Source organism: Lissotriton vulgaris, chromosome 10 (genome assembly GCF_964263255.1).
Source record: "Lissotriton vulgaris chromosome 10, aLisVul1.2, whole genome shotgun sequence".
NCBI lineage: Eukaryota > Metazoa > Chordata > Amphibia > Caudata > Salamandridae > Lissotriton > Lissotriton vulgaris.
This window is the reverse complement of record NC_141698.1, coordinates 226,860,763-226,878,581: the sequence shown is the minus strand read 5'-3', so window position 1 is coordinate 226,878,581 and position 17,819 is coordinate 226,860,763. Positions and strand designations below refer to the sequence as shown.

General features: G+C 49.7%; 1 protein-coding gene across 3 annotated transcripts in view; it reads right to left on the bottom strand.

Annotated features, from left to right (window-relative positions):
• The window catches only part of GTF3C1 (general transcription factor IIIC subunit 1), a 2,762,707-nt gene that overhangs the window by 218,884 nt on the left and 2,526,004 nt on the right, over positions 1-17,819 (bottom strand). For all 3 annotated transcript variants that reach the window (XM_086940909.1, XM_086940911.1, XM_086940910.1), the window contains one exon: positions 9,415-9,701. In XM_086940909.1, the coding sequence (XP_086797035.1) occupies positions 9,415-9,701 (287 nt within the window). The remainder of the gene's footprint in view (positions 1-9,414; positions 9,702-17,819) is intronic.

The following is a 17,819-nucleotide window of genomic DNA, read 5'->3' as shown; positions in this document are numbered from 1 at the left end:
CAATAAGAAAGTTTCAATTGGATGTTAAAGCTGATAACCAGAAACTCCAAGGGGCTATCAGTAAAGTAGGCCAAACATGTTTGGAAATCTCAGACAGATTGGCCTCGGTCGAACAACGCACTGAGAATCTTGAAACAGATGTGCTGGCTCTCCAGAAACAAGGTCAATCACAAGAAGAGGTCATTCGTGATCTAATGACGAAGGTAGAAGATCATGAAAACCGAGCCCGCCGCAATAATCTACGCATTTTGGGGATCCCTGAGGGACTAGAGGGGAACGATCCAAGGAGCTATATGCTATCCCTGTTTAAAGACTCATTCCCCGAGCTTGCTTCATGGGATTGGGAGAAGGAGATCCAACGAGTCCATCGCTTTCCTTTTACCATCAACAAAAAGTCACAAGGATCAGAACAATATCCCCGAGCAATGCTTGTCAACTTCGGTAACTTTCTTCTACGGGAAGCAATCTTCGATTTGGCAAGATCGACCAAAAAAAGACAATACAAAGGATATGCCTTCTTTAGCAGACCCGATTTTGCCCATGCAACTGTCGAGAGAAGATGGCGATTAAGGCAACTTTTTTCCCCATTCGAAAAGATTGGCGCAACAGTCTTCTTACTCAATCCAGCAAGACTAAAAGTTATATTTAATGGCATAACAAGAAGCTTCTCCAGCGAGATTCAAGCGCAAACCTATTTGGAAGAGATCTCCGACCACAGTAAAGACAAAACTAATCTTTCGAAAGGAAAAAACACAATAAATAGAGACTATACGTCTGCAGTTAAAGTGTTGAGAGATAGGTAGAGAGGGAGAGCCAAGATTCTCTTTGAAAAAAAATGGGTTGACAAGCAAGATTATTGTGGAATAAGTAAACGCCTATAAAAGATAGCAGTTGAATAAAAATTACAGATTAGGGCTAACAGCTCTTCAGAAGTTACAGGGGTCAGGGCCTAGAGCCACCTACTTCCGAAGGACTTGCGAGATGCCCACAACCTGGGCCTACGGGCAACAGGTAGCCTTATTAGATGGAGGGGGGAGGAAGGGGGGGGGTTTAGTTGTTGTAGGGAAGACGGAAGAGGGGAAAGGGGACAACTGTCAGGAAATAGCGCTCGTGCTATGAACTGAATCGCGCCTACTCAATCGAACTACATGTCCCATGAGGCGCTGGGGCGGAAGAACTGTTATCTAGACACCCGTCGCGCACTCTGTGTGCGTAATTCTGTTTCCTGCATCGACATCGCGACTTGGCGTTTTCCCGGAACGAAGACGCGGATGTATCCTGACCTACTCCTGTTGAGCATAACCACGGCTGTGGTGAGTACATTTTGACTAAGTGATACGGGGTTCGAAAACCGTATGACCACCCAAAGGAAGTGGAGGCTTGTGAGACTTCTTCCTGGTACTTTTGGCGGTTGGATTGATAATTCAATTACAGAAAGGAAAACACGGTGACGTAACCGGTTCTCCTGGGGAAGAACTGAGTAAAGGGACAAGTGCCATAGTAATACCCCCACCTATTAGGCGACGGTTGTACCAATACCGTGGAAGCCTGGGTAAGTGGGGAATTACAAGAATCTACTTTAAATACACATTGATATCAGTGAAGTAACTGAGACCAATATTTGAGTTGTTTGTGTTATATTCTTTTCTGACAAGCATCAAAGAAGGGCGGCGGTATGCTTCACCGTGGAAGCCCAAGAGCGTGACATTGTTGGATGTCTACAAATTAAACACTCTTATTCATATTTTTCTGGGGCCAACGTCTATCTTATGTTGGGGTACATGCTGTCACTTATTATTTGAACCGGTGAGCTCTGTTTTAGATTGCATCATACTTTTGCACCAAGCCCATAGAGTTGTGTGTAATAACATCTGTCTTATTGTGTGTATTAGGTTCTAGCAATGGGAGTGCTCTGATTGAGGTGGAGATCCCATTAGGGTACGCTGATCCTGTTGGTAGAAAAGGTACGCTTCATATCATTAGCGAGAATTGAATGAGAGTAGGACGTATTGTTTCATGTTCTTTGAACCTCTGTCTTTCTCCCCACAGGTTCACCATTCGACCCCCGGCCCCGGCTTTCCAGCTTTTTTCCCTCGCCTGATAACCCTTCTGTAGGAGAGTAGGGTCTGCAATCCTATGATCACCCAGATTTTTTTGCTTTTGTTTCACTGGTTTACGACTTTCTCTGGCTGTGGGCCTGCCAATCAGACCCACAGCCTGGCTGTTCTCTTTCTAAATTACCTCATGTACCCTAGGTGCATCTACCAATTGGTACTGGGCCACCTTATCAGACCCTGTAACTCAGGGCATAGGTGTACCCAGGGCTGCCAGGGGCTGCAGCACGTATTGTGCCACCCCTGGCTGGCCTCCTAAATTTGACACAACTGGCTGCATGACAGCTGGGGCAAAGTCGTGTAATCACCCTTTGCTGTAGGTGTAGTATACCTATACCTAACCCTAAAATGGACACACAGATTCCTATCAGTCACTCCTATGGCAGGCCTTGACAATCCTGAAGGCAGAGTGCTTGGAATCGTGTGAGATGGTGCTCTGGCATGAGCTGAGCCTGTCTGCAGCTTGCGGAATCAAGTCCTAATAGCTGTTCCATGATATCGCATACCATATACTCTTAAGTGCATTATAATCCTCGCGGTTAAATGCTATCTTTGGTATTGCTTTATCAAAACATGTCGAGTAAGGTGTCATACGAATTGGAATACTAACCCCTCGCCAATTCTGGCGACGGGGTTAGCATTCCACCCTTCTAGAGGGACACGACATGTATGTAACTGTGAACCCCGGTTAAAGTTAACTGAAGCCTCAGCTCCACAAAATGGATGCTGCCACCACAGACACGAGTCTGACCCCCTGCAGCTGGGAGTCCTTCCAGCGAGGGGAGCCTGGACAAAGGGTTTCCTGTCAGGGGCGGTGCTAGCACCGTCCCAGACATGGTTTTGTGTATCCTGGGTAGGCAGGGCTTTACAGGAAGGTGACTGCTGAGTGGCACCCCGGTGCTCACTACGCATAGGCCGGTCTGAACCAGTTCCAGGGGCACACCAGCCCCTGGCCTGGGGAAGTCCGGCATGGCTGAGGGGTGTAACCACCCCCCACCTAGTCCCACCCATAGGCAGGACCTAGTCACCGGGTCAGCCCCCTTTTTTAGTATAAAGATGGGAGCGGGCCCCCTGTTAAAATTAGATCATCTTTGGAATCAAGATACCACTTTCTTCGAAAGGACTTCACGATTTCTTCTTCAAGATTCTCCCTTGTGGCTAAGGAGTAGTCACCCTGCATCCGCAGGCACCATCCTAAAGAACACTGCGGTCTGCTGCAAGTCCTTCATCACGAATCCGACGACCCAGCTCGACGAGACCCGGCTTCCCTGGCCCCTCTGACCTCTACTCACCTCTACAGCCCAGCTGAGAACCGTGAGTGCGACGAGACCTCAAGGGACCGACGATCGCCAAGACTGCACGACATCTTTACTGCAAGCCCACCGTGTCCTCCACTGGTGAGTGCTTTGGGGTCCGAGAAGCCCCGACCCTGCGCAGCTCCAGCACCCAAGATCAGCCTCCCTGCATCTCCACGATCTGCGTGGGGCCCTTCTGCTGTTTGCTGTGCACCGCGTTGTTTGGCTACTAGCCGGCTGGCTTGTGGCCCTCTGAACGACGCCCAACGACTTCACGACTGCTGGTCTGGTTGCTCCAGGCTGGCCTTTGCTTCCTTCTTCAAGAGAGGCACCCCGGACCCTCCTGGTCCACTCCAGACGCCATTTTAGGTCCACCGCGTGGGCTTGAATTTGCCAAGGCTTTGTTGCCCAATCCTGGGTCCAGCGACGCCGACAGCTTCTATCTTCGTGGGACAGCTCGATCCTCCATCCTGGTCGCCGACAACGCCTCCTGGTCCGTGAGATCTTCGAGTCAAGCGTCACCCACTCACCTTGTCGAGGTGGCTACCATCCGGTGCCCTCCTGGTGCCCACTGACTACTGGCTAGTAGTCTCGAACTTGGTCCCCTCTGCTTTCAGGTGTCATCCATCTTCCAGATCCAGGCTTGGATCCAACTGAACTTTCTTCACTGGTCACCGGCCAGCATCTTTTCTTCCGGCTCCTGGTCCGTCTACGAGGATTCCCGACGTCTTTTCAGACCTATGCAGCTGCAGCCCCTGGGCTAGGTAACTTCGGCATTTCGGTGCCCCAGCATAGCCTCACTATCCAAGGGTCAGAATCTATCTTCGTTTTCTCCCTACCAGGTCGGGTTCGCCCGAGAACACTAACTTTCTAATTCCTAGCTACCATAGACTTTTGTCCCGCATCTCGCGTGAGAGTGCACACACTGCACCCGAGTCCCCTAGGCCTCCTAGACATAATCTAACGATTCCCTAGTCAAGTCCTAGCGATTCCAAAAGCTATTAGTACTGTACTTACCTGCTAGGAATTTCGCATTCCACTTTCAGAGTATATGGTTTTCCGTGCCCCTCGGGCATTGGTATATACTGTGCTAACTTAAGTATTTTTGTAAGAGTTTTGGTTTGTGCTTAGTACCCTGTCCTCATAAAGAGTACAGGGCTGTTGTGATCTTTAAATAAATAACTGTTTATTTTCATAACACTTGTGTGGTGTCCTTTCACTTGGTATTCAAGGGGTATATGTGTGGTAAACAGCTGGCTTAACGCGCCCTCTCGAGTCTTTAGCCTTAGACTGCTCGTATCCACGCTACTAGGATAGCTGGTCTATAAGGTTGACTTACAACCAATCATCAATAAGGGTTGCTGGACTGATACATAGTGTTCACTAGAATAGTGAGCACTGCATATCAGGCCACCTTCTCACACCTTCAACTCTGTGATATAATTCAGAGTTCGGGGATGTCTGGAGATGGACCCCTTATAGCATCATCCAGATCCTGAGGAGTGGAGGTTCTAACAACAACGGTACAGGCAAATTGAAAGGGCGGAACTAATGATCAGGATAAGGTATAGGACAAGAAGAGCACATTACCAAATGAATAAAAAAAAAGACTAATTCTAGTACACCAAACATACAAAATAAATGGCTAAATTGAGAATACTAACTATGAATATATGTGGGCTTAATGACATCAAAAAAAGGCAAAGATTAGCAATAGGTTTAAATTCGATAGGAGCAGAAATAATATGTCTTCAAGAAACACATGTAGAGGGATCAAAAAGACATCTACTTAAAGATTTGGGATATAGAGTTGTTGTTGCCACCACCCAACCTAACAAAACTCGTGGGGTAGCTATTTTAGCGCGAGGTGGGGGTTTGAGCTTTTTAAGATCAGCTTCAGATGCGTTGGGTAGATGGGCCATTACAGAATGTCAATGTATAAGCGGGAAAAAATTCAATGTCTCTTCAATCTATGGCAATGTCACAGATGATCCAATATTGTTACAGTTTCTATCTAATGAACTAGCACACTGGCCAGTTCCAATGATTATGTGTGGGGATATCAATATCAATCTCCCACCAATTTGGCTTTCGGAACTAACATTCAAATATCATGGCCGGAAACCTAGAACATACAAGGCCCTGGTGGAACTCTGTCAGGTTCATGGGCTGGTAGATTGCTGGGAGATGAAAGCGCCGCAAAACCATGGATATACGTTTTTTTCCCACCCCCATCGCAAACTGGCTAGATTGGACTATATGTTTATCTCCAATGTAATACTATCCAAATGCTCTATAAATAAGCTCCCGAGGGTTTTTTCAGACCATAATCCTCTGCTTTTGAGCGCCGATAGACATTATTAAATCTGATCGTAGTAACTGGACCTTTGAAAGAGCTCTGCTAACCAATGACTTTTATTGCACACATATGGATCAATGGATCCCAGAATTTTTAAGTTTCAACATGGGTAGCGCCCTGTTAGAGGTTGTATGGGACTCATTAAAGGCAGGGATAAGGGGAGAAACCCTCAGATTTTCAATTCAACATAACAAAAAAAAAAAAAAACTTAAAAGATCTTGAGGAGAATTTGGCCAGGAAAGAAGAAGATTTAATCAGAGGATAGCTTTCTATATATAAGGTTGACTTTACAACCACCATTGATATGGGTTGATTAGACTGGTACAAGGTGCCCACTAGAACTAGTGGACATCATATGCCAGGTTAACTTCTCACAAACACCTGCACCACTCTTCCCCAGACAGAGAGAAGGAATGCTTTTAGTGCAAGACGAATCGCCCAAAGCTCCAAAAGGTTGATATTGAGCGAGGATTCTACTGGAGACCAGACAGAGACCTGTGATCTCCGCCTCTCCCAGGTGGCTGCCCTACCGCCTCTCCCATGTGGCTGCCCTACCCCAGCGGTGATGCATCTGCCACCACTGTGAACTCTGGTTAGTGAAGCGAGAGGGATCTGCCGTCGAACCAATCCTGGTTCGAAAGCCACTACTGCAATTGGTGTGCAATGCCCTCTGAGATCTGGACACTATCGGACAGATTCCCCCGATGTTGTGCCCACTGGAACTTCAGGTCCCACAGCAGAGTCCGCATATGCCATCTGGCATGGTCCATCATCAGGATTCAGGAGGCCATCAGACCCCGCAGCCTGAGGGCCATCCGGAATGAAACCCAGGATAGAGGCTGAAAGATCGGAATCATAGCGCGAATATCCTGGACTCGCTGTTCGGGAGGATAATCCTGAAACTGCGTCATGTCCAGAACCGCTTGTGAGAAGTTGGCCTGATATATGATGCTCACTAATTCTAGTGATCACCTTGTATCAGTCCAAACAACTCTTATGGTGATTGGTTCTAAGTCAACCTTATAGACCAGCTATCCTAATGGTAGCATGGACAAAGCAGTCTTAGGCTAAACTCTATTGGCATGTGAAGACAGCTGTTTCACCACACATAACCCCTTGAATACCAAATGAAAGGACACCACACAGGTAGTTATGAAAATAAACAAGATATTTATTAACTAACAAACACCAGGTCAACCGGAAGCGGATCCGGCGGGCCCGAAGGCGTCGATGGCGTCTAGGCCGATGCACCCGCCGGCGTCGGGGCCGAAGCACCCGACCCGCTGGGGCCCCCAGACGGGTCCGCTGGGCTGGAAGGCGCCGCGGAGCCCGTCTGAGGAGAGAGAGACCTCATGGCCATGAGAAAGCGCTCGATCTCCTCCGGTGTCACGTCCTGCCTAGGGACCGGAGGGTATGAAGCAGGCTGCGACACCAGAGACTCCGACGGAGCCTCGTGGGTGGTGTCACCCGAACCCCGGCCGCGTCGCGCCAGCGTCGGGGGGAGTCGGAAGAGCGATGACGACTCGTCGACTTCTTGTGCTTACCTGACGACTTCGAGCCTGAAGACCGATGGCGACTCCCAGAGATATGATGGCTCTGCCTCGCGACTGGTCCCTCTACCTCCGTCCGGACCGGGACCTCTCGCGGCGCGGGACCGACTGCCGGAGCTCGAGTCGCTTGCGTGACCGCTCCCGCCTAGCTTTCGACGTCAGGGCTCCGCAGTCGGGGCAGGCCTAGTCGTCGTGGTCGACGCCGAGACAGTGAAGGCATCGGCGGTGAGGGTCGGTAACCGACATCAGTCGGTCGCAGTCCTCACAGGGCTTAAATCCAGGCATCCCTACCGGCACCGTTCAGAGTCGAAAGACTGAAAAATGATCAAAAAAGGGTCGAAAAAGTTAGTAAAAAATTGACTATGGGTACCACTTTTTACGGATCTGCGTTGCTGGCGCGGAAAAAAGAAAAACTGACTTCAGCGCGCGGAGGCGGCGTCTAAGTACTCCGACGACGTCATCAAGGCGCCCACGACGCGGATGACGCCTACCGACGCGCAAGGGTACTGCTACGCAAAAATGTCCGGATCCAGTCTGACGCCTGGGGATATTCTAAGGTAAGGAATCTAATACTAACCTGTTTCTTTCAGATATCAATAACAACATATTTTTTCTTATCATTAGACAAATCAAAACTATTGTTTGTAGTTGTATCATGGATGATATGTGATGTCATGTTTGAAGACATGAGAATTGCATGCCAAAAGGCATGAGTTTTAATTAGCTCACCTAATCAAAACTGGCAAACTTCTGTGGCTTATAGTTTTGTATTGTAAACATTACTTAACTTGAACTGTGTTTTTAAGTGAATTTTAGATGTCTTTTTAAATGTTTTATAACCGCTCCTGCCATAACATCACTTCAAGTGTGGCTTTTTGTCAGTGAATTTCTGCATTTTGTAATCATATACTACATCTTACTTCTTTGAAATTGTCCTTTGGGTATTGCACACCCCCACCCTTTTTTAGGTCTCGCCTGAGCCAGCGCATGCGCTGCACTGGCAAGACATTTAGTAGCTGCTTTTAAAAGTGCTACCTTGCCGGCCACCAGCTTGCTCTTACGCGCACAAGACGTGCACAGCTGCCATCTGTCTTTCAGCGCATGCGTGAATCCCCTCCCCTACGCCCTCCCTTCTCCCACTCCCTCCTCGTCAGCTTCATGCCTTTGCGTGCCGAGCGATTACTTTCAGCAGTTTCACTTTCATCATCATAGAAGTTTTTTTCTATTTCTTTACTTTTGCTATAATTGAGGCACCAGCGCCTTACTTTTAATATTAAAAGTAAAGCGCGGGTGTCGCGATTATAGCAAAAGTAAAGAAATTGAAGTTTTTATCTCTTACTTTACTTTTGCTATAATAGCAATACCAGCGCTTTACTTTTAACATTAAAAGTAAAGGGCAGATGCCGCGATTATAGCAAAAGTAAAGTAAGAGATAAAAACTTCAATTTCTTTACTTTTGCTATATTCGCGGCACCCGCGCTTTACTTTTAACATTAAAAGTGAAGCACTCTTGGGTCAAACATTCAAAAAGTGATGGGAGGATGCATTAGCATAGCCTATAGGTCTGGCCTTTGGGACCTTATAAGTGTTTAGTCATGCAAGCATATTGTGATGCATAACTAAATACTTACAAGGTCCCAAAAGTGAGACCTATTTGCTATGCCAATGCTTGTTTTGTTTTATTTTCACAACCACTTAGGGGCTCTTGGGGCCTTCCCTGACCTGCATGACAGTTCACAAACCAAACCCACGTGCTTTAACCAGTTAGGAGGCCCAACAAATGTCCAAAAACCTTTATTGAAGGGTTTGCTGACCCTGAGGCAGCATTTGTGAATACTGGAGACACAAAAATTGCCACACAGAACTTAAATCAGTTGAATCCTTTTTCGGACAGCTTTGAGCAGATTAGAATGGTGGTAACATGAATTTCCAAAATAGAAAATGGCTTTTTATTGTAAATTCTGATCTAACCTTAGCTACAGAATTGCTATAAGATGTCTGAAATATATACACACACGCATTTATACAGAAATATATACAGAAACACAACAATGTTGGCAAAAATTCAAAAATCAAAATCACAACTAAACACAAACCTGAATATATTCCTGCAAGATTCTGGTGCGTCCAGAGCGTTTCTCTTCATAATTCAAAAACATGTTTCCAAGATCTGACTTGGCCACACCAAAATAGGAGAATGCTTCAATAGCACTTTGAATTTCAAGAACTGCAGACACATCTTTTTGGTTGTATCCGAAATATTCAATGCATTGATTCAGAAAGGTCGTCAAGTTGTATTTTTCCTTTTTTATACAGTGCAATCTTGTAAACGTGTCAGGTAGACAGGAAATTCCCACTGTTAAATCTTCAGCAACAGAAAGGCCTGAGGTGGATTAAGAAATAGCTTTGCTTAAAACTGTAACATAACACACGTTTATTAAATAACATAATTAAAGTAGTAAATTTAGTACTATTAACCTATTAAACAAGTTACTTACCTTTGGTAACGATATATCTGTAAGAAACAGTAGTTTGTATTAGTTCCTTACCTTAGAATATCCCCAGGCGTCAGACTGGATCCGGAAATTTTTGCGTAGCAGTACCATCGCGCGTCGGTAGGCGTCGTCCGCGGCTCCGCGTCCTTCGTCTGCGTCGTGGGCGGCGTTATGACTCCGCCTCCGCGCACTGACGTCAGTTCTTAGACCCAGCTTTCCTGAGCCAGAAACGCAGAGCCATGTTAAAAACCAACACTGGTGCCATTGAAACTAGGGCCCTGAAAGGGGATGACCGTAACCCTAGATATCGGTTCGCAGAATGGGGAGGATGGGTGGGGCGGTAAGGAATCTAATACGAACTACTGTTTCTTACAGATGTATCGTTACCGAGGGTAAGTAACTTGTTCATCTGAAAGAAACAGGTTAGTATTCAATTCCTTACCTTAGAATAGATACCCCAGCAATACCAACCCCAGTGGTGGGTCTGCGAACCAATAATCACACCAGAAAGTCCTGGAGGACAGAACGGCCAAAGAAGCCATCCCTCCGGACTTGGCTGTCCAGGCAGTAGTGTCTTGCAAACATGTGCGAGGCCCACGTAGCTGCCTGACCGATGTCCTGCAAGGGGACTCCCCGGCCCAGGGCAATAAAAGCCGCCGTGGCCCGAGTGGAATGGGCTCTCAGCCCAACAGGAGGCTCCTTCGCCAAGGAGTAACAAGCCTTGATACACAAGACGACCCACCGAGAGATGGTCCGCTTGTGCACCGCCTGTCCCTTCTTAGCGCCCACGTAACCAACAAAGAGTTGGTCATCCACCCGGAAGTAGCGTGTGCGAGCCAAATAGAATGAGAGCAACGTTTTGGGTTCAGACGGTGGAGCCGTTCTTCCTCTTTTGAGGGATGCAGGGGCAGAAAGAAGGTGGGCAAGGTGATAGACTGCCCAATGTGGAAGGCCCTGACCACCTTGGGCAGGAAAAAGGGTCTAGTCCGCAATACAACCTTGTCCGGATGGACAGAAAGGAAAGGAGGCATGGAGGAAAGAGCCTGGAGCTCACTCACTCTCCTGGCAGAGGTGACGGGAACCTGGAAGGCAGTCTTCAGAGTAAGAAGGTGGAGAGGACAGTTGTGAAGTGGCTCAAAGGGAGCGCACATCAGATAGGTAAGAACAAGGTTCAAGTCCCACTGAGGAATCACAAACGGACCAGGGGGAAACATGTGTGTGATGCCTTTCAGAAAACGAGTTACAATAGGGGACATGAACAAAGATGGTTGATCAGGCAGCCTTAGAAAGGCTGAAAGCGCAGAAAGGTAGCCCTTGATGGTGCCCAGAGCAGAGCCCTGCTGGGCAAGAGAAAGAAGGAAGAGAAGAACCTCAGAAAGAGGGGCAGAAAGAGGATCCACAGCCTTTGCTGTGCACCATGCCACAAATCTGTTCCACCTGCAGGCGTATAGCGACTTTGTGGTGGGACGCCTGGCAGCCAGAAGAACAAGCTACTTACCTTCGGTAACGATATATCTGTAAGAAACAGTAGTTAGTATTAGATTCCTCACCTTAGAATATCCCCAGGCGTTAGTTTGGATCCGGAAACTTTTGCGTAGCAGTACCCCTGCGCGTCGGTAGGCGTCGTCTGCAGGCGTCCCCTGCGGCTCCGCGTCCGTCGTTGGCGTCGTGCGCCGTGATGACGTCGCTGGAGTATATAGACGCCGCCTCCGCGCGCTGACGTCAGTTCTTTGCACACAGCTTTTCCGCGCCAGAACACGCAGAGCCATGTGAGAAACAACACTGGTGCCATTTGAAACTAGGGCCCTGAAAGGGATGTCCTTAACCCTAGGTATCAGTTCGCAGAACGGGGAGGATGGGTGGGGCGGTAAGGAATCTAATACTAACTTCTGTTTCTTACAGATATATCGTTACCGAAGGTAAGTAACTTGTTCGTCTGAAAGAAACAGGTTAGTATTAGATTCCTTACCTTAGAATAGATACCCCAGCAATACCAACCCCGGTGGTGGGTCTGCGAACCAATACAATCCTACACCAGAAAGTCCTGGAGGACAGAACGGCCAAAGAAGCCATCCCTCCGGACTTGGCTGTCCAGGCAGTAGTGCCTCGCAAAAGTGTGCAGCGAGGCCCACGTAGCCGCCTGGCAAATGTCCTGCAAGGGGACTCCCCGGCCCAGGGCAGTAGTAGCCGCCGTGGCCCGAGTGGAATGGGCCCTCAGCCCAACAGGAGGCTCCTTCCGAGCCAAAGAGTAGCACGCTTTGATGCATAGAACGACCCACCGAGAGATGGTCCGTTTATGCACCACCCCTCCCTTCTTCGCACCCACGTAGCCAACAAACAGTTGGTCATCCACCCGGAACTGGCGTGTGCAATCCATATAAAATGAAAGCGCACGTTTTGGGTCCAGACGATGGAGCCGCTCTTCTTCCTTTGAAAGATGCAGAGGCGGGAAGAAGGAGGGTAAGGTGATGGACTGCCCGATGTTAAAAGCAGAGACTACTTTGAGCAGGAAAGAAGGTCTATTTCTCAAAACCACCTTGTCTGGATGAATGGACATGAAAGGAGGTTTGACAGAAAGAGCCTGGAGCTCACTCACTCTCCTGGCAGAGGTGATGGCAACTAGGAAGGCCGTCTTTAACGTCAGGAGACGGAGAGGACAGGAATGAAGTGGCTCAAAGGGAGCACACATCAAGAAGGTTAGAACCAGGTTCAAGTCCCACTGAGGCATCACAAACGTAACAGGTGGATACATGTGTGTGATGCCCTTCAAGAACCTTGTTACAATAGGGGACTTGAACAAAGAAGGTTGATCAGGCAGCCTCAGAAAGGCCGAAAGGGCAGAAAGGTAGCCTTTGATAGTGCCCAGAGCAGAGCCCTGCTGGGCAAGAGAGAGAAGAAAGAGGAGAACCTCGGAAAGAGGGGCAGAGAGAGGATCCACAGCCTTTGCTGTGCACCATGCCACAAATCTGTTCCACCTGCAGGTTTATACGGACTTAGTGGAGGGACGCCTGGCTGCCAGAATCACATCACAGACTTCAGGAGGCAAGTCAAATGGCCTCAACTGTCGCCGCTCAATCTCCACGCATGGAGGTGGAGACTGGACAGGTTCGGGTGGAGGACCGTCCCCTGCTGCTGCGACAGAAGGTCCTCCTGAAGGGACAGGCGGATCGGGGGACCGACTGACATACTGAGTAGCTCTGGATACCAGTACCTTTGTGTCCAGTCCGGAGCCACAAGGAGGACTTGGGCCCGGTCGCGTTTGATCTTTTACAGTACTCTGGGCAGAAGTGGTATAGGCGGAAAGGCGTACAACAGACCGCAGCTCCACTTGCGACGAAAAGCGTCTCCGAGCGAGTACTGCCTTGTAAATTCCAACGCGCAGAACTGATGACATTGCACGTTCTCTTTGGTGGCGAATAGATCTAACCAAAGCTCTCCCCACTGCAGAAAGAGACCTTGCGCCACGTCAGAGTTCAGACGCCATTCGTGATCCATCATGCACTGGCGGCTGAGTTCGTCCGTCCTGGTGTTCAGAGAACCTGCCAGGTGTTGAACCACCAGGGACACACCCTGATGTTCCAGCCACTGACAGAGGCGCAGAGCGTCCTGGCAGAGGGTCCACGACCCCACCCCGCCCTGCTTGTTGCAGTACTACATGGCGGTGGTGTTGTCCGTAAAAACCTGCACTACACTCCCCCGGACAGAGGGGAGGAAAGCCTTCAGTACTAGACGAATCGCCCGCAGCTCCAAAAGGTTGATATGGAGCCGGGACTCCGCCGGAGACCAGAGGCCTCTGATCTCTGCCTCTCCCATGTAACCTCCCCAGCCCTGGAGGGACGCGTACGTCACAACCACGTGCTCCGGTTGGGGAAGGGAGAGGGACCTGCCGCTGACTCAATCGCGGTCCGTGAGCCACCACTGCAACTGACTCGCAGTGCCCTCCGAGATCAGGACATGGTCGGACAGGTTGCCCTGATGCTGGGCTCACTGAAACTTCAGGTACCACTGCAGAGCCCGCATCCGCCACAGGGCGTGATGCACCAGAAGGATGCAGGAGGCCATCAGCCCCAGCAGCCGCAGCGTCAACCTGACCGAGACCCGGGATAAAGGCTGAAAGATCGGAATCAGAGCCTGAATATCCAGAACCCACTGATTGGGAGGATAAACCCGAAACTGCGCCGAGTTGAGAACCGCTCCGATGAAGAGGAGCTTCTGAGAGGGGCACATGTGTGACTTCGGCACATTGATGGAGAACCCCAGCTGGTGCAGGAGGTCTGCCGTTGTCTGGAGGTGGCTGACGACTGTCTGCGGCGAGCCCGCCTTCAACAACCAGTCGTCGAGGTAGGGGAAGACTGAAACCCCTAACCTGCGCAGATGAGCTACGACCACCGCCATCACCTTCGTGAACACCCGTGGGGCGCTGGTAAGGCCGAAGGGGAGCACGGTAAACTTAAAGTGCTCGTGGCCTACCGTGAACCACAGGTAGCACCAGCAGGACGGGAATGTGGTAATAAGCGTCCTGCAAGTCCAACGATACCATCCAGTCTCCTGGGTCCAGGGCAGCTAAGACCTGAGCCAGTGTCAGCATTTTGAACTTCTCCTTCCGGAGGAAGCCGTTGACGTTCAGTAGATCCAAGATAGGGCCTAGGCCCCCTTTGCCCTTCTTGGGTACCAGAAAGTAGTGGGAGTAACAACCACACCCTACTTCTGGCCCAGGAACGCGCTCAATGCCCCCCTTGGCCAAGAGGGCCATAACTTCCTCCTGCAGAAGTTGCAAGTGATCCCCCGATACGAGGTGGAATCGCGGTGGCATGGCTTGAGGGGTCGCCTTGAAGGGGAGGGAGTAGCCCTTCGGACGATTTGCAGCACCCACCTGTCCGATGTGACAGTGCGCCAGTGGAGGAGGTGATGGCGAACCCTACCCCCCACTGGCATCACATGGGCCTGAAAGCACAGACTAGGAGGGTTTTGAGGCAGATGCTGCAGGGGAAGGTGTGGACTGGCCTCGCCGTTGTCCCCGACCGCCGCCACAGCGGTTTCCACGTCCGCCACCATGTTGCAAACTAGTCTGCGGTGCATGTCTGGCAGCACGTGTGGGGGCGCCCCTTCTTTGGCCACGAAAGGAGCGAAAGGCACCAGTTTAATGGAGCGGGGACGAGAGGCCCAAGGACTTGGCCGTAGCCCTGGAGTCCTTAAAGCGCTCAAGCGCATGGTCTGCCTTGTCTCCAAAAAGGCGACGGCCATCAAACTGCATGTCCATAAGTGTATTCTGGGTGGCCTAATAAGGTCCTGGTTGAGACAATTATTTCTAGATGGCCTAAAAAAGGTCCAGATAAGAGAAATTATTTCTGGTAGATAAGTTAAACTTGGGAGACAGTTTTGTAAGGTTACAAACAGAGAACTTTATTAATGCTTACACAGTTAAGTATTTTCGAATGTTTCAGGTGCTCACACATGTGACAAAAGTGCTTATGGTGACTGAGCACTTTTGTCACATGTGTGAGCACCTGAAACATTCGAAAATACTTAACTGTGTAAGCATTAATAAAGTTCTCTGTTTGTAACCTTACAAAACTGTCTCCCAAGTTTAACTTATCTACCAGAAATAATTTCTCTTATCTGGACCTTTTTTAGGCCATCTAGAAATAATTGTCTCAACCAGGACCTTATTAGGCCACCCATGACCATTGTTCTTTTTAACCATACGTTAACCCCAGGTTTTGACTAAAGGGGTACCCTTGTTTTCCCATAACTACATAAGTGTATTCTGGACATCGGCCGAAAAGTTGGCGGACCTCAACCAGGCGTGGCGACAAATCGCCACCGTCGTTGCCATCGCTCTGCCCAGTGAGTCGGTTGTATCCAGCCCACACCGGATGAAATACTAGCCGCATCTCAACCCTCCGCAAGGGCTTGGCCGAGTTTAGCCTTGACCTCCGCCGGGCATTGTGGCAGCACGTCCGCGTCCCACAGAAAGTGGGTATAGCGGCCCAAGAGGCATGCGGTGTTGGAAGACCGCAGACCTAAACTCAGGGAGGAGAATACCTTCTAGCCGTATTGCTCATACCTCTTGGATTCCCGATCGGAAGGAGCCGTCGGGAATGCGGTCTGGGAGTTTGAGGCCTGGATTGTGAGAAGTTGGCCTGATATATGATGCTCACTAGTTCTAGTGATCACCATGTATCAGTCCAAACAATCCTTATGGTGATTGGTTGTAAGTCAACCTTATAGACCAGCTATCCTAATGGTAGCATGGACAAAGCAGTCTTAGGCTAAACTCTTTTGGCATGTGAAGCCAGCTGTTTTACCACATATAACCCCTTGAATACCAAGTGAAAGGACACCACACAGGTTGTTATGAAAGTAAACAAGTATTTATTAACTAACATACACCTCTGAACTCTTTATGAGGTCAGAGGGCTAAGCACATGACAATCTCTTAGGAAAAATAAGTTTAAGTTGCACAAATTACAATGGTGCCCTAGGGGCACGACAAACCATATACTAAGTAAGTGGAATGTGAAAGTCGATGAAAGGAATGGAGCTGTCCAGAGGCTGTAGGATCGTTGGGACCACGCTATACTAACTCTAGGTAGGTAATAGGAGGCCCACGGAACGCGTGTGCAGAGTGTGAACTCACACGCGAGATGCGTAACAGTGTCTATGGACGGTACAGTTCAAGAAAAAGGTGAGTACGGACAATCCTGACTAGGTAGAACTAAAACGACTGTGGAACTGGACACTAGGAGAGTCAAGCTACCCTTGAGCACCGAAATGCTCGTGTTACCTCACCCACTGGCTGCGGGTGCATAGTTGCCAAGTTGTGTCGGGTTCCGGCGTTGAAGTCTATGGAGCCTGGAGGAAAAGATGCTGCAGGCGGTCATTGTGATCTAAGGGTGGATCAGTGAAGAGAAGAACCTGAAAGCAGTGGGGACAATGTTCAAAGTCAATAGCCAGTGACTGGAGTGGGACCAGGAGTGGAACCAGATGTCGTCGTCGCGATCAGGTGAGGGTGGGCGCTTGTCTCTGCAGCCACCTGGAACAGGTGGTGTCTTCGACGCCAAGGATGGAGGCACGAGCTGTCCCACGCAGGCTCTCGCTGTCGGTGGTGTCGGCTTCGGAATCAACAGGCCTTGGCAAAGGCAACCCACACGGTGAGTGGAAACGGCGTCTGTAGTGGACCAGGAGGGTCCGGGGTGCTCCTCTTTTGGAAGGGAGCAAGGGCCAGTCTGGAGCAACCAGACCATCAGTGAAGATTTCGGAGTTCGTCGTCTAGGAGGTCACTAGCCAGCCGGCAAGTGACCAGACAACGCGTCGAGCAGCAAACGCACAGAAGGGACCCACGCAGATCTCGTGGATGCTGGAGGGCTGGTCTTCGGTGCAGGAGCTGCTCGGGGTCGGGGCTTCTCAGTCCCTAAAGCACTTGGACGAGGATACGTCTGAAGTCGTGCTGGAGCGAAGTGCTGCTTCTTTCAAGATGGCCGGTCCCACATGTCTTGTCGCACCCACGGATCTCAGCTGTGCTGCAGATGTAGGTAGAGGTCGGAGAGGTCTGAGAATCCGGGTCTCGTCGGGCTCTGAAGTCTGGATCCTTGCAGGAAGACGACAAAGGGAGGCCTCTGGACGCCTGCTTGTGCAGGGTGGACACTCCTTGCCCACAAGGGAGATTTCTTCAGTCTTCTGTGGAGCAGAACGTCGAAGTCCAGAGTTTCTTCTTGTAAAGTTGTTCAGGATAATCTAATTTGGATTGGGACCAGCTCCTACCTTTATCCGGCTAAAGGGGGCTGTACTACGACTAGGTCCCTCCTCTGGGTGGGACACAGAAGGGGGGTGGTTACACCCCCTATCCTTTGTCCGGTCTTGCGCCAGCTCCGGGGCTGGAGTGTCCCAGTGTGGGAAGTTGGCCTGATATATAGTGCTCACTATTCTAGTGATCACTGTGTATCATACCAAACGACCCTTATTGATGCTTGGTTGTAAGTCAACCTTATAGACCAGCTATCCTA